Source organism: Salmo trutta, chromosome 1, assembly GCF_901001165.1.
Source record: "Salmo trutta chromosome 1, fSalTru1.1, whole genome shotgun sequence".
Lineage (NCBI taxonomy): Eukaryota > Metazoa > Chordata > Actinopteri > Salmoniformes > Salmonidae > Salmo > Salmo trutta.
The window spans coordinates 65,231,188-65,252,611 of NC_042957.1; the positions used below are offsets into that span (position 1 = coordinate 65,231,188).

General features: G+C 44.0%; 1 protein-coding gene across 2 annotated transcripts in view; it reads left to right on the forward strand.

Moving 5' to 3' along the window:
• The window catches only part of LOC115205311 (centrosomal protein of 112 kDa), a 183,120-nt gene that overhangs the window by 137,853 nt on the left and 23,843 nt on the right, over nucleotides 1-21,424 (forward strand). For both annotated transcript variants that reach the window (XM_029771136.1, XM_029771143.1), the window contains 2 exons: nucleotides 6,949-7,011; nucleotides 12,436-12,585. In XM_029771136.1, the coding sequence (XP_029626996.1) occupies nucleotides 6,949-7,011; nucleotides 12,436-12,585 (213 nt within the window). The remainder of the gene's footprint in view (nucleotides 1-6,948; nucleotides 7,012-12,435; nucleotides 12,586-21,424) is intronic.

The following is a 21,424-nucleotide window of genomic DNA, read 5'->3' on the forward strand; positions in this document are numbered from 1 at the left end:
TGGGCCTCTCAAGGACATTCAGAGACTTGTCCCGAAGCCACTCCTGCGATGTCTTGGCTGTGTGCTTAGGGTCGTTGTCCTGTTGGAAGGTGAACCTTCTCCCCAGTCTGAGGTCCTGAGCTCTCTGGAGCAGGTTTTTATCATGGATCTCTCTGTACTTTGCTGTGTTCATCTTTCCCTTGATCCTGACTAGTCTCCCAGAACCTGCCGCTGAAAAACATCCCCACAGCCTGATGCTGCCACCTCCATGCTTCACTGTAGGGATGGTGCCAGGTTTCTTCCAGACGTGACGCTTGGCATTCAGGCCAAAAAGTTCCATCTTGGTTTCATCAGACCAGAGAATCTTTTCACATGGTCTGACAGTCCTTTAGGTGCCTTTTGGCAAACTCCAAGCAGGCTGTCATGTGCCTTTTACTGAGTGGCTTCCGTCTAACCACTACCATAAAGGTCTGATTGGTGGAGTGCTGCCGAGATGGTTGTCCTTCTGGAAGGTTCTCCCATCTCTACAGAGGAACTTTGAAGCTCTGTCAGAGTGACCGTTGGGTTCTTGCTCACCTACCTGACCAAGGTCGTTCTCCCCCGATTGTTCAGTTTGCCCTGGCGGACAGCTCTAGGAAGAGTCTTGGTGGTCCCAAAGTTCTTCCATTTAAGAATGATGGAGGCAACTGTGTTCTTGGGGACCTTCAATGCTGCAGAAAGTTTTTGGTACCCTTCCCCAGATCTGTGCCTCGACACAATCCTGTCTCGGACCTCTACGGACAATTCCTTCGACCTATTGGCTTGGTTTTTGCTCTGACATGCACTGTCAACTGTGGGACCTTATATAGACAGGTGTGTGCCTTTCCAAATCATGTCCAATCAATTGAATTTACCACAGGTGGACTCCAATCAAGTTGTAGAAACATCTCAAGGATGATCAATGGAAACAGGATGCACCTGAGCTCAATTTCGAGTCTCATAGCAAAGGGTCTGAATACTTATGTAACTAAGGTATTTCTGTTTTACATTTTTTATTTATTTTTTATTTTAAGTTCTAAAAACCTGTTTTCGCTTTTGTCTTTATGGGATATTTTGTGGAGATTAATGCGGAAGAAAATGTTTTTAATCCATTTTCGAATAAGGCTGTAACGTAACAAAATTTGGAAAAGTTATGGGGTCTGAATACTTTCCGACTCCACCGTATGTCTGCTGCCGAGAGACGAGAGAGCCATGATAAAAACGAGTCATGGAAATAAAAGTGCTAGATCGAGAACAAGCTATAGGAGGGAAAAAAGGAGTTTCTGCACAGGTACATCCGACTAGCACTAACTAACGCTACCTAACAAGTCAATACTCGGAGTCAAAGTACCGATATATTATCGCCAAAATTATATTGCGATATGTAACTGAATACATCTTAACACCCCATAACTAATGAGAAGTGTTCCAAAGACACATGGTTCTATGTGAACAGTACAAAAAAAGTCTGAAAATGAATGAACTCACTACTGTAAGTCGAGCTGGATAAGAGCGTATGCTAAATGACTAAAATGTAAATGTAAAATAAACTTTTGCGTGGAAATGTAACGTGAAATCATGTGGTTTTTCCAAAAGGGCTGTCTCCAGCATGTGATGTATACAATGCAATAAATGGTATGTGTTTTGTGACTTAGCTAAGGAAACTTAGCTGATAAACCTCTGGTACACCATGATGTGGAGATGTTTTCCCAAAGCTGCCCCCTCCTTCTCCTGCAGCAATACAACGCCCTATTCCAAGGAAAGAGCAGTACACCTGTGTGTGTGTGTGTGTGTGTGTGTGTGTGTGTGTGTGTGTGTGTGTGTGTGTGTGTGTGTGTGTGTGTGTGAGAGAGAGAGTCTGGCCCGGTTCCAGTTGCAGATTGTTAATTAAGTTCTGGTAAGCGGTGCATGCTCCTGCCTTCAGATCCACTTCCACTGTTCCTCACACACACACTTCAAAGGCAGCCTCAGCCGCTCACCGCTCCACGCCAGCCAGGATTATTAAGCGATTGAAGAGTCTGATACGGCCTCAAAGGGCCTTCAGCGGTAAGACGCTTTTGGCAGGCTATGCAGGTAGTCCACTTTAAAGTACACACACACATGCACACACACTCTCTCCATACTGTTTCACACACACACACACACACACACACACACACACACACACACACACACACTACATTCTTACACATCGTTAGTCTACTTTAGACCTGAGGATCTTTCTGTGTGTTTACTTTGTCTCAGAACAGAAACATTATTAATGTGTATTGGATATAAAGTAGATACCTTTATGCATTAGTGTAGTGTTTTCCTGTGGTTTTAGATATATATAGTGTTCTCCTATGTTAATGTACCAGTGTAGTGTTTTCCTGTGGTTTTAGATATATATAGTGTTCTCCTATGTTAATGTACCAGTGTAGTGTTTTCCTGTTGTTTTAGATATATATAGAGTTCTCCTATGTTAATGTACCAGTGTAGTGTTTACCTGTGGTTTTAGATATATATAGAGTTCTCCTATATTAATGTACCAGTGTAGTGTTTTCCTGTGGTTTTAGATATATATAGAGTTCTCCTATATTAATGTACCAGTGTAGTGTTTACCTGTGGTTTTAGATATATATAGTGTTCTCCTATGTTAATGTACCAGTGTAGTGTTTTCCTGTGGTTTTAGATATATATAGTGTTCTCCTATGTTAATGTACCAGTGTAGTGTTTACCTGTGGTTTTAGATATATATAGTGTTCTCCTATATTAATGTACCAGTGTACTGTTTTCCTGTGGTTTTAGATATATATAGTGTTCTCCTATATTAATGTACCAGTGTAGTGTTTTCCTGTGGTTTTAGATATATATATATAGTGTTCTCCTATGTTAATGTACCAGTGTAGTGTTTTCCTGTGGTTTTAGATATATATAGAGTTCTCCTATATTAATGTACCAGTGTAGTGTTTTCCTGTGGTTTTAGATATATATAGTGTTCTCCTATATTAATGTACCAGTGTAGTGTTTTCCTGTGGTTTTAGATATATATAGTGTTCTCCTATGTTAATGTACCAGTGTAGTGTTTTCCTGTGGTTTTAGATATATATAGTGTTCTCCTATGTTAATGTACCAGTGTACTGTTTTCCTGTGGTTTTAGATATATATAGTGTTCTCCTATATTAATGTACCAGTGTACTGTTTTCCTGTGGTTTTAGATATATATAGAGTTCTCCTATATTAATGTACCAGTGTAGTGTTTTCCTGTGGTTTTAGATATATATAGTGTTCTCCTATATTAATGTACCAGTGTACTGTTTTCCTGTGGTTTTAGATATATATAGAGTTCTCCTATATTAATGTACCAGTGTAGTGTTTTCCTGTGGTTTTAGATATATATAGAGTTCTCCTATATTAATGTACCAGTGTAGTGTTTTCCTGTGGTTTTAGATATATATAGTGTTCTCCTATATTAATGTACCAGTGTACTGTTTTCCTGTGGTTTTAGATATAGAGTTCTCCTATGTTAATGTACCAGTGTAGTGTTTTCCTGTGGTTTTAGATATATATAGTGTTCTCCTATGTTAATGTAACAGTGTAGTGTTTTCCTGTGGTTTTAGAAATATATAGTGTTCTCCTATGTTAATGTACCAGTGTAGTGTTTTCCTGTGGTTTTAGATATATATAGTGTTCTCCTATGTTAATGTACCAGTGTAGTGTTTTCCTGTGGTTTTAGATATATATAGTGTTCTCCTATGTTAATGTACCAGTGTAGTGTTTTCCTGTGGTTTTAGATATATATAGAGTTCTCCTATATTAATGTACCAGTGTAGTGTTTTCCTGTGGTTTTAGATATATATAGAGTTCTCCTATATTAATGTACCAGTGTAGTGTTTTCCTGTGGTTTTAGATATATATATAGTGTTCTCCTATGTTAATGTACCAGTGTAGTGTTTTCCTGTGGTTTTAGATATAGAGTTCTCCTATGTTAATGTACCAGTGTAGTGTTTTCCTGTGGTTTTAGATATATATAGTGTTCTCCTATGTTAATGTGCCAGTGTAGTGTTTTCCTGTGGTTTTAGATATATATAGTGTTCTCCTATGTTAATGTACCAGTGTAGTGTTTTCCTGTGGTTTTAGATATAGAGTTCTCCTATGTTAATGTACCAGTGTAGTGTTTTCCTGTGGTTTTAGATATATATAGTGTTCTCCTATGTTAATGTACCAGTGTAGTGTTTTCCTGTGGTTTTAGATATATATAGTGTTCTCCTATGTTAATGTACCAGTGTAGTGTTTTCCTGTGGTTTTAGATATATATAGTGTTCTCCTATGTTAATGTACCAGTGTAGTGTTTTCCTGTGGTTTTAGATATATATAGTGTTCTCCTATGTTAATGTACCAGTGTAGTGTTTTCCTGTGGTTTTAGATATATATAGTGTTCTCCTATATTAATGTACCAGTGTACTGTTTTCCTGTGGTTTTAGATATATATAGTGTTCTCCTATATTAATGTACCAGTGTAGTGTTTTCCTGTGGTTTTAGATATATATAGTGTTCTCCTATATTAATGTACCATTGTAGTGTTTTCCTGTGGTTTTAGATATATATAGTGTTCTCCTATGTTAATGTACCAGTGTAGTGTTTTCCTGTGGTTTTAGATATAGAGTTCTCCTATGTTAATGTACCAGTGTAGTGTTTTCCTGTGGTTTTAGATATATATAGTGTTCTCCTATGTTAATGTGCCAGTGTAGTGTTTTCCTGTGGTTTTAGATATATATAGTGTTCTCCTATGTTAATGTACCAGTGTAGTGTTTTCCTGTGGTTTTAGATATAGAGTTCTCCTATGTTAATGTACCAGTGTAGTGTTTTCCTGTGGTTTTAGATATATATATAGTGTTCTCCTATGTTAATGTACCAGTGTAGTGTTTTCCTGTGGTTTTAGATATATATAGTGTTCTCCTATGTTAATGTACCAGTGTAGTGTTTTCCTGTGGTTTTAGATATATATAGTGTTCTCCTATGTTAATGTACCAGTGTAGTGTTTTCCTGTGGTTTTAGATATATATAGTGTTCTCCTATGTTAATGTACCAGTGTAGTGTTTTCCTGTGGTTTTAGATATATATAGTGTTCTCCTATATTAATGTACCAGTGTACTGTTTTCCTGTGGTTTTAGATATATATAGTGTTCTCCTATATTAATGTACCAGTGTAGTGTTTTCCTGTGGTTTTAGATATATATAGTGTTCTCCTATATTAATGTACCATTGTAGTGTTTTCCTGTGGTTTTAGATATATATAGTGTTCTCCTATGTTAATGTACCAGTGTAGTGTTTTCCTGTGGTTTTAGATATATATAGAGTTCTCCTATGTTAATGTACCAGTGTACTGTTTTCCTGTGGTTTTAGATATATATAGTGTTCTCCTATATTCCCATGAGTATGTGTGTTGTCTGTGCGTGGGTTATCATAAAGAGTTTGTTTTTCATTAGACTAAAACCGTATGTGTGAAAGCAAACACACACTTAGCCCAACAGTGGACTTTAATCAGGCTGGAGTCAAAGCAGGAACAGTCTCTATAGCAACAAAGGCAGGCTGGGGGAATGGATGGATGTGTCAGTCTTCCTGTCTGTCAGGTGCAGGAGGAACATTTAGGGCCGACAGTGTTTTTGTTTCCCTGTCTTTTCTTCTCCTTTATTTCTCTTCTGTCGTTCACGCCTGGCTTTGTTCTCTCTCTCTCATCAGCCGGTAAGGCCCCTAGAGAGACAGAGAGACAGACGAGAGCCGTTCAAAGCCAAACAGACAGACAGGAAGACATACAAGAGCCGTATCCGTGGTGACGGCTGCCTGTATCCGTGGTGACAGGTGTGTCCATTCGACAGCGGCCCGCTGTTCCTTTGCCGTTTGTCAGGAAGTGTTGGGAGCAGGGCCAGGCCCATGGCGTTGATGGGTTTTTAGGGGTGTGTTTGCTAATACAGAGCATTACAGAGAGTCTGTCTCTTAATATGTCTGTCAGTCTGTCAGTGCCACCAGGAGAGAACTGATCTGAAAGGGTGATGTTTAGACTGTATTAATCTGTTGTCAGGACTGACCTGTGAAATCTCACCGGTCCTCTGTGCTTGAGTCATCCTGTATCTCGGCAGTGTTTCAACTTAGAGAGAGAGAGAGAGGTCACAGTGGAGGTGTAGAAAGACCAGACTGAACCTGCACAGGCATGTCTGTGACATCAGAGCTATATAAAGTTGATGTTGAGGCGATATCTACATATTTATCTCACAGTGCTCTGTACCCTCTCAGTGACAAGTCATAATGTAGAGATAGTAATTGGTTGCTTATTGTGAAATCTCTTATCTATGTGTGGTTCTAGCTGGCTGTTAATGACCTTTCCAAGTGGACGAAGAATAAAACCCAGAAAGCACAAGTCAAAACACTCCTGTCTGTCTGTCTGTCTGTTTCCATCTGTCTGTCCGTCTGCCTTTAACACATTGTGTCTGTTGGTCTGTATGTTCTTCCTCCATGTTGTCTCCCCCGTCCCAGTTTCCTTCTGTTTTTCCCTGATAATTGGCAGCCGTGGCTGATTTCTCCCCCTCTTCCTGTTAAGTGATGAATAGTTGGCAGGGCATCAGAGGGAGCGGTGTGCCCGCCGGGCCACTCACTGGCTGCTGCTGCCACAGGGGCGTGGAGCCTGGCACTGTGCCCAGAGTAACGCCAGCCCAGCGACAGGCAGGCAGGGGGACACTGCCAAGAGACAGGGGTCAACGGCTGTGTACGTGTGTGTGTGTGTGTGTGTGCACTTCCTACAAACAGGTCCAATTTCAAACCTCTCACTGTCTTTCAATCTCTTTCTCACTCTCTCCCTCTATCTCTCGTGTGTGTCTGTATGCATCTCTTTCTCACTCTCTCCCTCTATCTCTCGTGTGTGTCTGTATGCATATCTCTTTCTCACTCTCTCCCTCTCTCCACTTTGTGTTGCAGACGAACACCAGGCTAAAGCAGATTGAGAAGGAATACAGTCAGAAGCTTGCCAAGTCTGCTCAGGTAAACACTTCTCTCTTCCTGTTTTTGGCCTTCTTTTTTGGAAGATTTGTTTGAAAGAAGCACACAAACGTTCAGTGTGAGAAAAAATATACACTCCCCTCTTCCCTCCCTGCTTAAACACAAACACACATACGCACACTTTTACAACACACACACATATACCACACACCAAGTTTAACGTAATGCTGCAGACAAATTCATCTACATGTATAAATGTCTAAGCTCTACCTCCTAGGTTTTTTATTTCTTTCATCTCTCTCTCTCCCTCTGTCTCTCATGCCTTTGTGTAACATCCAGAGGCGTCTGAAGCAAGGGTTAGCTAGGCTTTGGTCCAGGCACCCCACAGGTGGTGTGGAAACCTGGCCCAGTTAGTTTGCCAGGTTTTATACCCAAGAGGTAGACTTTACTGTTTGATTCTAGTTGTTTCACAATGTTCCGATTTGCCTTTAATCCATATGTAGAATCCTATTTATGTAGTTGCACCACCTTGCATACAGCAATACGGAACCCTGGTGGGATTGGCTGGAAGATATGAGGGTTTTAGGTACCTTTTTAGGTGCCTCACACACGCATGCACACATACACACACACATTAACACACATGCTCATGCACACACTTGTTCTTTCTCCCCCCTCTCTTTCTCTCTCCCGCTCCCCTTCCCTGGCCATGACGTCAGGAGTGTTGTTTGAAGGTTCTCCTCTCTGGCCAGGACCATATGTTTAACATTAAACCTAATCTCCTCAGACTGAGAGCAGTTAAAGCCAGAGGAACTCTCCTCTCTGTTCATGAATCAAAACCACCAGGCCATTCCTCCTCTTCTCCATTCTTCCCCCCATTCTACCCTTTCTCTCTCTCTCTCGTCTCGCTCTGTTTGGACATGTGGGAGGCTTTAAAGCTACAGTCTGAGATTTGTTTTTTAAGCAAAAATATAAAGAATTGAAATGACCGTTGAAAAGATTCCCAGATTTCAGACTGTGGCTTCAAAGCGCCTTTTAGCTGGGCAGTATAAAAGAACCCAAAACACAAATCACTGTTTGTATGTTTGAAAACAAAGAAGATTAGATCTATCCCAATCTGAAAAAATAGGGGTGAAATATCGTATTCTATCACAGGCTTTAATTGCTAAATCATGACCTTAGAATAAACTATTTTTTGTCTTTCTCACTCTCTCTTTTTTTTCAATCCCCCTGTTTTGGGTCCACTTTTGACGGCGGCAGCGTTGAGTTGAAAGCGAGGTTGACAAGCAGATGTTGTGAGAAATCAGGAGCTTATGAAGTTGCACAATGCCCCCGACATCAAACGTGTCTCGGGTGGTAGTTGAAACTTCACTCTGTGTTTACTCGTCTTTGCTATGTGGCGAGGTAAAGTTTCCGTCAACAGAGGCTGCAAAAGATTAATCCTCTGTTTTGAAGGGGTGCAACCAACGCTCGCACGAGTTCAACTTAACACCCTTCCTCTGCATTCTGTTGCTGAAAACCCCAGTTCCATGTGTTCGACAATGACTAAACACAACGCTCTAAGGACATTATACATGCATGTGTTTATTTCTAAGTTAAGAGGAAGTCTACCGACCATATTAAAGCACGCTATTTGTTGGTATTTGTAGCGTGTGTTAGCGGCTTGACTTTCAAAGGCGTTGTGTAGGGACTAAATAGGTTTTAATGCATAGGAGCCCTGGGGGAGAGAGGGAGAGCACTGCAGCATGGGTAGTAGTGTCCCAATTAAAACATAGCAAGCCGCCATACGTTATCCTGAAGGCACTAGGGTAGACGCATGCAGTGTGGATGAACGCGCACACACAACACGCACACACACATACGGTGTGACCGTGCGCACACACAGTGTGAACAAACACACACTCATACAACACACACACAGGGTCCTTTGAGCTTCAATAATTAGCGTCTCTGAAATCCGGGCCGCTTAATGGTCTTGCTGAGCGTGGCCTTCCTGAGCGACCTCTGAACCCAGCCCAGTTTGTTTCTCTTCTCTAGTTAATGATGAGGCAGTGGGGGTCCCTGGGAGCTCCTCCAGCCCTTTATCTCAACACTGCTGCTGGTTGAACATGGGAAAGGCTTGTAATAACAACTTGAATCCAGTTAGGAGCAGGAAACACGTCTATTATTATTATTTCATGCATAAAGTCCTTAACATCCTAGTAGAATCAGGCAATAACTGAAAGATAAATGATTTAAATGACAATCATGCCCTTCTGGGTGTTATTGAACTATTTGTTGCTTCTGATCTGGGAGTGCATCAGTTCACTTTCTTCTGGTTCTGGTTAAGGCCCTAGTGAGTTCATTGTGTCACGCTATGTCTGTCATAGAGAACTGATAAATGGCCAGCCGGCCTCTGAGAGGCCCTGCAACTGCCTTTCATTCTGTATGTTCACTTTGAGGTGAGGCAAACCCAGCCTAAACAGAGCTACCAACCAGCCTGTGAAATTAAAGACGGCCTGTTTAGGCCAATTACAGTACAGTCGGATGAAGCCCTCGATATGAGACTAGGTATAAAGGTACAAGAATAATTTTATTTTTTTATTTCACCTTTATTTAACCAGGTAGGCAAGTTGAGAACAAGTTCTCATTTACAATTGCGACCTGGCAATGAGACAGACAGGGTTAATGAGTCATATCACTCCAGGTTACAGACGAGATGCTAGAGAATCTATAAGCAAAATAATTATTACGCCCAGAACTGATGTTCCCATCATAATGGACCATTTGTTGCTTTCATGTGGCTGGCCCCGCTGACTAAATAACTCTAATCTCTCCCTCTGTGGTCGGCTAAGTCGCTCATTCCCATAACTCCCACTCAATGAGAGGATTCCAGTAAGACTGTTGAACGAAGAGTTGAGTTGAACTAATGTACAGTAAACAATTGTCTGTCTGTCTGTCTGTCTGTCTGTCTGTCTGTCTGTCTGTCTGTCTGTCTGTCTGTCTGTCTGTCTGTCTGTCTGTCTGTCTGTCTGTCTGTCTGTCTGTCTGTCTGTCTAGCCCAGCGCGAGCAGTTCAACGGGCCTGAGCGAGTAGTTTTCTCTCTTCCTATTTTTTTTCTCTCTACCTTCTCTTTCCTCTTTTCTCCCTCTTCTCTACTCTCTTCTCCCTCTCTCCTCTCTTCTCCCTCTCTCCTCTCTTCTCCCTCTCTACTCTCTTCTCCCTCTCTGCTCTCTCTTCTCCCTCTCTCCTCTCTTCTCCCTCTCTTCTCCCTCTCTGCTCTCTCTTCTCCCTCTCTTCTCCCTCTCTTCTCCCTCTCTTCTCCCTCTCTGCTCTCTCTTCTCCCTCTCTACTCTCTTCTCCCTCTCTACTCTCTTCTCCCTCTCTACTCTCTTCTCCCTCTCTCCTCTCTTCTCCCTCTCTCCTCTCTTCTCCCTCTCTCCTCTCTTCTCCCTCTCTACTCTCTTCTCCCTCTCTACTCTCTTCTCCCTCTCTACTCTCTTCTCCCTCTCTCCTCTCTTCTCCCTCTCTCCTCTCTTCTCCCTCTCTCCTCTCTTCTCCCTCTCTACTCTCTTCTCCCTCTCTCCTCTCTTCTCCCTCTCTCCTCTCTTCTCCCTCTCTGCTCTCTCTTCTCCCTCTCTGCTCTCTCTTCTCCCTCTCTCCTCTCTTCTCCCTCTCTCCTCTCTTCTCTCCTCTCTTCTCCCTCTCTCCTCTCTTCTCCCTCTCTTCTTTCTCTCAGCTGCATCTTAAATAGAATGTTAATTTTGACTGGACTATTTCAAAGCTACTGCTGGTGCTTTTCATCTTGGTGTGTACCACAAGTTAACCAACACAAACTCACTCTACTCTTCAAAATGATAGGAGCTTTTTTCCTCCTCTCTCGATCTCTCTCTCGATCTCTCTCTCGATCTCTCTCTCGATCTCTCACTCACTCACTCACTCAACTCTCTCTGTGTCTGTCTGCCTTTTTCTCTCACTCTCTCTTTCTTTCTCTCTTTCTCGATTTCTCTTTCTCAATTTCTCCAGACAGAGAACTGTGAGAAGATTGATAATGGCTGAGACTATTGCTGAGACACACCATTGACACTGACTAATGGTGTCTGCCTATAGTAACTAAACCAGAGCTGCATTTCTGTCTCCCATGGTGTCCTACAGATAATGACATCATGTTGGTGGGTAATATGTTAAGCATTTCATATCCGGCTCCAACAAGCTGTGTGTTTTGATGTTAATGCGGCATTTGTCTGCTGCCCACACTCTCTAATGTATTAGCATAAAAACTCCTGTTCCATTTAGACTCAACTAAACGCTTCCTGAAACGGCATCTGTTCAAAAAACAGCAACAAACAGGGTCTGTCACTGAAGGAAAAACTCCAAGTCCTAGAACTGTACTGTACAGAGGACTATAGACCTGGACCTAGGACTGTACTGTACTGTACAGAGGACTATAGACCTGGACCTATGACTGAACTGTACTGTACAGAGGACTAGAGACCTGGACCTAGGACTGAACTGTACAGAGGACTAGAGACCTGGACCTAGGACTGAACTGTACTGTACAGAGGACTAGAGACCTGGACCTAGGACTGTACTGTACTGTACAGAGGACTAGAGACCTGGACCTAGGACTGAACTGTACAGAGGACTAGAGACCTGGACCTAGGACTGAACTGTATTGTACATAGGACTAGAGACCTGGACCTAGGACTGTACTGTACTGTACAGAGGACTATAGACCTGGACCTAGGACTGAACTGTACTGTACAGAGGACTATAGACCTGGACCTAGGACTGTACTGTACTGTACAGAGGACTAGAGACCTGGACCTAGGACTGAACTGTACTGTACAGAGGACTAGAGACCTGGACCTAGGACTGAACTGTACTGTACAGAGGACTAGAGACCTGGACCTAGGACTGTACTGTACAGAGGACTAGAGACCTGGACCTAGGACTGAACTGTACTGTACAGAGGACTAGAGACCTGGACCTAGGACTGTACTGTACAGAGGACTAGAGACCTGGACCTAGGACTGAACTGTACTGTACAGAGGACTATAGACCTGGACCTAGGACTGAACTGTACAGAGGACTAGAGACCTGGACCTAGGACTGTACTGTACTGTACAGAGGACTAGAGACCTGGACCTAGGACTGAACTGTACTGTACAGAGGACTATAGACCTGGACCTAGGACTGTACTGTACTGTACAGAGGACTATAGACCTGGACCTAGGACTGTACTGTACTGTACAGAGGACTAGAGACCTGGACCTAGGACTGAACTGTACTGTACAGAGGACTATAGACCTGGACCTAGGACTGAACTGTACTGTAAAGAGCATTAAGGACCTGGACCTTCAACCCTCTGGAATGGTGTTCCTCAGGGGTCACTGTTGTCCCCTCTCAATTTGTCTCTCCCTCTCTCATCCCAACCCCTCTCCCTCTCCCATCTAATCTCTTTCTCTCTCCTCCCTCTCTCCATAGTTGATAGCGGAGCTGCAGACGTCCGTGTGTGATGCTAAGGAGGAGGGGTTGCGGCAGCAGCAGGAGAAGGAGAGACAGTTGAAGGAGGCTACAGCTCGCTGGGATGATGAGAGGAAGCAGATGAGCCGCCACACAGACACTAAGAACAAGGTAAAGTTTCATGGACATTCTGCAAAGGACACTACTATATAGTAGACATCAATAGTGCACGCTACAAAGTCTGTTAAAGACACTGGAAAGTGTACACTACTGAGCCTCAAGGTGAAGGATAACCCCGCCGGACGTCTGTCCATCTCCCAAACTGTCACTGTTGATCATTACTACATTCTTTATTGTGTGGAGTACATTTGTCAATGTCCAAGATGGCAGACATCTTTTCTTGTGTTTACCAGTTAGTTGGGTTAGGATGTAATACAGTTCAATAGAGTACAGGCTCAGCTGAATCAACATCAGAGACACAATGCAATATTGCATTTGATTAAATAGTGGTTGTCGAAAACTTTTGTTGAAAAACAGCAAGTGAGAGAACATGGGTAAGTTGACATAAATATGTCCCAAGATTTCCACCCATTGGTTGGTCAAGAGGAAGGTGATAATTGCAAGAGTGAGCCCATAGGTTGAACAGCCAGCGTGAGGAATGTGCGTTACTGGACCGTGCTGATAGGCTAAAGGTAAATAGGTGAATGACATTCCTCACATGGCTAACAGGAAACAGGAGAAGAAACAAGACGTGATGCTGATCATATGTTTGTGTTCATTCCCACTATGCCCCTAGAATAGAAAACAAAGTCAGTTGTGTTCTGCTTACAGGATGAAGTGAAAGAAGCCTTCAGACCAGCCTTCCTGATTGAACTGTTGTAAACTACATTACACTGTGTAGGTGTATCAGTAACCAGCCAGTCTGAGTCCCAGGGAGGGGCCGACTGGCTGGTTAACTTTACACCCCAGCCCAGACACACGTACCCTCTCCTTTGTGAGAGGGCTTTAAACCCGGGGTCACAGTTGAAATGTATGTGCTTTGTCATGTTTTATGATGGGTTTCAACTCTAACCCCCATACATACTGACACACACTAACCCCCATAGTCTCACACACACACACACACACACACACACACACACACACACACACACACACACACACACACACACACACACACATACATACATACACTCTAACCCCCATAGTCACACACACACACACACACACACACACACTCCTGGGTTTGGTGGTTGGGAGGCTCTTTAAGTGTCTCGTATGTTCTCTGTCTGGGGTGAGGCAGTCCTTTAAATCAGCCTGCTACTGCTGCAGCGCTCTTTATTTATCTTTCTGATCAGCCCCTCTCTTTATCCCTTCTTATTCCCTTCTTCCTTTGAACTTATTTCCATTCCTTCTTTCTCCTTCCTCATTCCTTCCCTGTCTCTGCACTCCAAATTCCATCCATCTGCTGTGGATGTCAGGGGTTTGTTCAATACGCTGTTACAGATAGATACATAGAATGATTGTTTTTTATGTGGACTTGAGAACAGTGGGTCCATTCTGTGCAGAGCATTTCTGTATTCAACACCTTATCGGATAAACCTCTGCGCCATTCGAATAAATGGCATGCAGCGTTCAAATAACGTCCCTGCAACCGTCTGCCCAGCTGAACTAGCCCCTGTACAGGATGACTTATTTGAACTGGGACTTGAAACTCCAGTAGCCAGACAGTGACACTGTGGTAGTTGTCTGGGTGTGTCTCTCTATAGTTTAATTGGCTGTTGTGTCTGGGATGGAGGTTTATTTTTAAAGGCTCTCTGCACTGTTTGTAGGAGCAGACTTCCATATAAATCCTCTTTCCTCCAGACACCCAGTCCCCACTCTCTCCCCCGTAGCCCAGCGAGGGGCACTCATTTCTGGGTAGGCTCTGCAGGGGGCCTGCCTGCCCCGGGTTAAATAAGCCACGCGGCGGCTCCGCACCACCACACCTAGAATGTGAGAAATGCCACGTGTTGCGATCCGAACACCTCTGTGACTGACTGACAGCGTGGGGTAATACAGGTCTGGTCTGGACCGGTCCAGTCTCTGCTCCTGGAGTATGGATTCTTCTGCTGGTGTAGCTTTCTCTGGTCAGCCAGACACATTCCACATACACACACTCACACATGTTACCTGTCTCTCTCACTAACTCTCTCACACACACAATATGTCACACAATCTCCCTGTGTGTGTGTGTATGAGGCAGCAGCCCAGGCTGTGTGTGTGTGTGTCTCCTATCTCCAGTGTTAGCAGCAGACAAAGCTCTGTCTATTATCTATCTCATTATTACCATCCCACAGTACTCACCACCCACTAATGAGCCTCCAATTAACCAATGACTTGTTGATTAAAGTCTAGACGCCACAGAGAATGAGAGGACGGAGGGGGGGAGAGACGAGTGAAACAGTGAGAAGCAGAGAGAGATGGGACAGAGAGAGCGTGTGTGTGTGTGTGTGTGTGTGTGTGTGTGTGTGGAGCGCGTGTGTGGAGCGCGGAGTGTGTCTTTGGCCCGTTTGCTGGCGGTGGAACTATCGCGTCGCCCGCTGACACTGTTTCCGCGCTGCTCACTTCAATGGCTGGATTATGAAAGCTGAAGGGGGCTGAAGACAATGGTGACGGGGAGAAAATAACATCAAAGTGGCGGCAGAGACATTTGAACATAATAATCCCAAAACAGTTGTTGTTGTACATGTGTCTGTGGTATTAAATGTCCCTTCTGCCGTCTGACTAGATGAAACTGCTTTTAGCCTTATTTCTAGTTTAGTACCACTGTCTAAGGCATCTCATGGATATTTCATGAGGTGTTGATCCTGGTTGAAAAGTAGGACTGTCCCTAGCCTGCCTGTTCTGTGTGGATCCAGAGGATCACAGGCCAAATACAAACTGTGTCAGACATGACCACACAGGATGCTTTGTAAGGACTCCCTCCACATTGATTTGACCAGGAGATCTGAGCGGTGCCAAGTAGCAGCTCTGTTATGGCAAGACACAATGATCGAAGTTATAATATATGCAGATCCTGATAAAGAGATGAGTCTTCTCATCCCTGTTCTAACTTCCTCCCTCTCACTGAGTCAGAACTCACTCCACACACACCCTCCCTCCTCCTGCCCACTGACCCCGGAAACACCAGTCATTAGCACTATTTGGCTGGCCCAAACAACGGGTTGTTCCTGAATGTTAATAACACCTGTTATTATGTCATTATTATGACACCCTTATGTAGACCTCATTTACATTTTAGTCATTTAGCGACCTACAGTAATGAGTGTATACATTTTCCATACTTTTTTCTTGTAATCCGGGAGTTAAAGAGCCTGCCTGTACGGCATCCACAGCCTGCCGTGTCTCCTAGGGTCCTCGGGCTCCGCTGCTCCAGAGACAATATCTGCCGTGTCTCCTAGGGTCCTCGGGCTCCGCTGCTTCAGAGACAATATATGCCGTGTCTCCTAGGGTCCTCGGGCTCCGCTGCTCCAGAGACAATATCTGCATCTGAAGGAAAAGTCACCCTCTTGCCATGTTTGTGTTTATCATCCCTCCCATCCAGGGCTTGAGAGAGGTCTTGTCCTGGGGCAGAGACAGGTGGTGAGTCCTCCTGTACCTGTTCTGAGGGTTTCTCAGGTTCCTTGTTCGTGACAACGTCTGGGGTTGATGAATCTGGATTGGTACCTCTTGAGGATGTGTCCTCTGCTAGGGATCCTCCCTGGTCTGTAGGTTCTGTCTCCAACATGCCACTTTCATCCAGGCTCAACTCCACACCAATGTCCATATCCCCACTATCGTCCCCTTCCTCAATAGATTTGACACGTGACCCATGTACTGTAGATCCTGGAATGTAAATGTAATGTAAAATTACCCTTATCTACCAGGCAGCTCTCTCTCCATCTCTGCTTTCTCTCGCTCTCTCGCTCTCTCTCTGTCTCGTCTGTCTCGTCTGTCTCGTCTGTCTCGTCTCTCTCGTCTGTCTGTCTGTCTGTCTGTCTGTCTGTCTGTCTGTCTGTCTGTCTGTCTGTCTGTCTGTCTGTCTGTCTGTCTGTCTGTCTGTCTGTCTGTCTGTGTCTGTCTTTTTCTCTCTCTCATTCTCTTTGTCACTCTCTGATATGATCCACCCATCCACAGATGAAAGAAAGAGAGGGATGAAAGGGAAGCAGGAAAACAGGAAGTGATATTGATGTCACACCACTCAATTCCCACACTACCCAGGGAGGGAGGGAGCAGGGCGAGTCGTTAGAGGGACTGGAGGCTCTGAGTCCATCTCAAGTCTATAGTGGTTTCCTCTCCTCTAACACCTTGAGCCTTGTCATGTTAAACAGGAGGGTTAGGGTTCTCTCTCCTTTCCCCTCTCTTTTCCTCTTCTCCCTGTCTCTTCTTCTCTCCCGCCTGCCCCCTCTGTCACACACACATACATGTTCACCTCCGGCTGCCAAAAGGGAGAGCCGGTTGGTGAATAAACAATGGTACCCGCCCATAGTGGCACATTGCTCCTCTTTGATCCACTTTGCTGTTCCTGCTCCCCTCAGCAACACTTCCTGTCACACACACACACAAACACACACACACACACACGTCTGAGTCAAGACCATTTCTCTATCTCTCACACGCTCACACACACACACACATTTTCCTGCTGCTATTTTAATACCACAGTGAAATTGACACCCATGGACAGTGTGAGGGGTGTGTGTGTGTGTGTGTGTGTGTGTGTGTGTGTGTGTGTGTGTGTGTGTGTGTGTGTGTGTGTGTGTGTGTGTGTGTGTGTGTGTGTATATTATATATAACGGGGTATGGTAGTAGATGCCAGGTACACCGGTTTGTGTCAAGAACTGCAACGCTGCTGGGTTTTCACACTCAACAGTTTCCCGTGTGTATCAACAATGGTCCACCACCCAAAGGACATCCAGCCAACTTGACACAACTGTGGGAAGCATTGGAGTCAACATGGACCAGCATCCCTGTGGAACGCTTTCGACACCTTGTAGAGTCCATTGCCCAACAAATTGAGGCTGTTCTGAGGGCAAAATGGGGTGAAACTCAATAAAGCCTGTGGCACAGCCACATACACACACACACACACACACACTAACACATACACAGGACTAGGCTGACCTTCTGCAGGTGTGACTGTAGTTATGTGTGTTTGGGCCTATATGTTGCTGTGGAAGTTGAAAAGAGAGCTTTGCCTGTGGGGAGGACCAGATCAAGAGCAGGTGTATAGTGTTCCATATTAAGACTGATGCCCCAATCAGAGTGGTGTGCGTGCGTGCGTGCCCGTGTGGTGCTGGTTGACTGATGAGTTTTCCTGGCGTGGGCAGATTCCCAGAATGGTTTGATCCCGTTATCACAGGAAGTGAGGGAGATAACATTCCAGAATACCACGTGAGAAACCCATTACAGGAACGTGTCATTGTTATAATACCAGTATAGTCTCTGTACTACGATATAGAGGTCAAAACCCATCAATCCTTTACACTAGTGGGAATTGGCCTTTATAGAATTTGAAGTGTTTCATACAGAAGAAATATGAAAAGTATAACCATGGTAGCAATTGAAAGGAAACCGTTTGGGAAATGATTAGACCAAAGTTGAGGACACAACAGTTCACCTGACACAAGACTGATCATCTTAAAATATTTTGGATACATTCAGTAACATGAGATTATTTTATTCCTGGAAGTAGAATAATGTTGGGTAGGTGCAACATAAGACCCCAAAAATATTTTGAGTGAGAGGACTAACTGGTGTTTCCAAGTGGCCACACACCTCTCCAATGTGTGCACAGTTCCTAAGCAAATTCAATGCACTTTTATGACTCAAAGAAAAGTCTTCAACTAGAAGACTTGAGCTCTCCTAGCTGTGTTGTTGAAGAACTAGAGCAAGTTGTTTTGTTTGGAACACAACCCTCCCTCTTCGCCATCACACAATTACTGTTGTTTACGCAATCCAAAACCAGTCCATTAGAAGTCTCAATCTGGGTCACATGGGCATCATTTCAACACTCGTTCTATTGGCAACATGACTAGCTAAGATACAGTCTTAGTGTTAGGCTTTCACAGGGCAATTCAGAGAAACATCATTCTGGTGCGCATACAACGGAGTCATCAGTACATTCAGGTGCGTGTGCTGCGGCAATTTCTTCACAATAGACAAACGGGCTCATTGTGTTCAGAACAACCCAGGGTCTGACGCCATGTCATCTTGTAGCTGTACATCAAACATAGTGATTAATAGCGATGACACTATGACATGAGTTTTATGATTTGGAGATGTGAAGTGCACATTTGGACCTCAACGTCTCATCTTTCAAAATACATCGTCCTCTTCGTTTACAGCATTCTCCTCACTCAGACAAAACAAATGGCCCAATTACCGAGAGGAATGGGCCCGTGGGGCAACTGCATGTCGCGCGTGGTGCTCAAGTTCAAAATGGCTGTTAGTCAAAACATATACAGAGCTGTGAAGCGCAGAGCCAGAACTCTGACGTCATGTATAGCATGTTACTGTGCAGCCACTACGTTCCAATTTAGGAGCTTATTAGTGTCCAAATCTGCCATTTTGAAGCCGTTTACGGGTACGAGTGTAAAGGGCAACAGTATAGTCGACTCTTGATATATGGCTTGGGACTCTCTTGAACGCCTGCAATAAACCTGGATGTATGCACGAATACAGTATATACAAGCTTTTTCCTATTCCGTTTCAACTGTGACACTACAGCAGGCAGCACCTTGAGGTACAGAGAGCAGGGTTCTTCCTCTGTGAGTGTGGCTTAGCTGCAGTAGGTTTACTTTGTTACAAGACTACACAGTGACTGATCTCTCCATCACGCTTTCAATTATCTCTTATTTTTCTCTGTTCTATTTTGATAGGCTCAGAGCTCAGGCCACAGTGACACACACACACACACACTATGCACATCAAAAGGGCTTTAAAGAGCAAACCCCAATCTCTCCTTTACATCCAGACATCAGAAGCCACGCATGACGCAAAGCACCACTCTCTTTCCCTCCCTCTTTCTCTCTCATACCACAGTCATGTCAAGGTAGATTGTAATCACACGTGTACACACACATGTAGTTACACCCACACAGACTGAATTGTGAGTGTGTGTGGGTGCAATTGGTGGTGTGTCTCTGTGTGTACATGTTTGGCCGTGCATGTGTACATTTTGTATTGTGTGCGGGCATGCACTTTTCCGTGTGTGTCTGTGTGATCTAGCTGCCCTGAGGCTGTACTGCCAGTTGGAGGTTCCTCCTGCAGCAGTCAGTCTGCAGTAGGTCTGCCTAGCTAACTTCAATGTCATTTAGCAGACACTTTTATCTGAAGTGACCTACAGTCGTGTGTGCATACATTTGTTATGTATAGGTGGCCTCGGGAATCGAACCCACTATTCTGGCATTGCAAGAAGCATTACCAACTGAGCTACAGAGGACCACCTCAGGGTCATCAGAGTATCTCTTTAATCTGACTCTGAGAAACCTTCTGACAGCATACTGCAAATAGAAACATGAAGACAGCCACTGCTGCTTTTCTTCCCCTTCTTGTTCTCTCTGCTGTTGATTTTAGTTCACCCGAGGGAAGCGAACTGGCCTTATCTTTGCAGGAGGAGACCACCCAGGAAAGATGACTCAGGTCTCGTGTGTGTGTGTGTGTGTTTGTCTGATTTTATACTCTCACCTTTAGAACTTGTGTTAATATTAATGCATGCCTGTACCTGTATGAAATGCTTTGAGGAGTGTGCTGGTTTATGTGTGTGAGGTAATGCTTTGAGGAGTGTGTTGGTTTATGTGTGTGAGGTAATGCTTTGAGGAGTGTGTCGGTTTATGTGTGTGAGGTAATGCTTTGAGGAGTGTGTTGGTTTATGTGTGTGTGAGGTAATGCTTTGAGGAGTGTGTTGGTTTGTGTGTGTGAGGTAATGCTTTGATGAGTGTGTTGGTTTATGTGTGTGAGGTAATGTTTTGAGGAGTGTGTTGGTTTATATGTGTGAGGTAATGCTTTGAGGAGTGTGTTGGTTTATGTGGGTGAGGTAATGCTTTGAGGAGTGTGTTGGTTTATGTGTGTGAGGTAATGCTTTGAGGAGTCTGTTGGTTTATGTGTGTGAGGTAATGTTTTGAGGAGTGTGTTGGTTTATGTGTGTGTCGTGTGAGGTAATGTTTTGAGGAGTGTGTTGGTTTATGTGTGTGAGGTAATGCTTTGAGGAGTGTGTCGGTTTATGTGTGTGAGGTAATGCTTTGAGGAGTGTGTTGGTTTATGTGTGTGTGAGGTAATGCTTTGAGGAGTGTGTTGGTTTGTGTGTGTGAGGTAATGCTTTGATGAGTGTGTTGGTTTATGTGTGAGGTAATGTTTTCAGGAGTGTGTTGGTTTATATGTGTGAGGTAATGCTTTGAGGAGTGTGTTGGTTTATGTGGGTGAGGTAATGCTTTGAGGAGTGTGTTGGTTTATGTGTGTGAGGTAATGCTTTGAGGAGTGTGTTGGTTTATGTGTGTGAGGTAATGTTTTGAGGAGTGTGTTGGTTTATGTGTGTGTCGTGTGAGGTAATGTTTTGAGGAGTGTGTTGGTTTATATGTGTGAGGTAATGCTTTGAGGAGTTTGTTGGTTTATGTGTGTGAGGTAATGCTTTGAGGAGTGTGTCGGTTTATGTGTGTGTGAGGTAATGCTTTGAGGAGTGTGTTGGTTTATGTGTGTGAGGTAATGTTTTGAGGAGTGTGTTGGTTTATGTGTGTGTCGTGTGAGGTAATGTTTTGAAGAGTGTGTTGGTTTATGTGTGTGAGGTAATGCTTTAAGGAGTGTGTTGGTTTATGTGTGTGAGGTAATGCTTTGAGGAGTGTGTCGGTTTATGTGTGTGAGGTAATGCTTTGAGGAGTGTGTCGGTTTATGTGTGTGAGGTAATGCTTTGAGGAGTGTGTCGGTTTATGTGTGTGTGAGGTAATGCTTTGAGGAGTGTGTTGGTTTGTGTGAGGTAATGCTTTGATGAGTG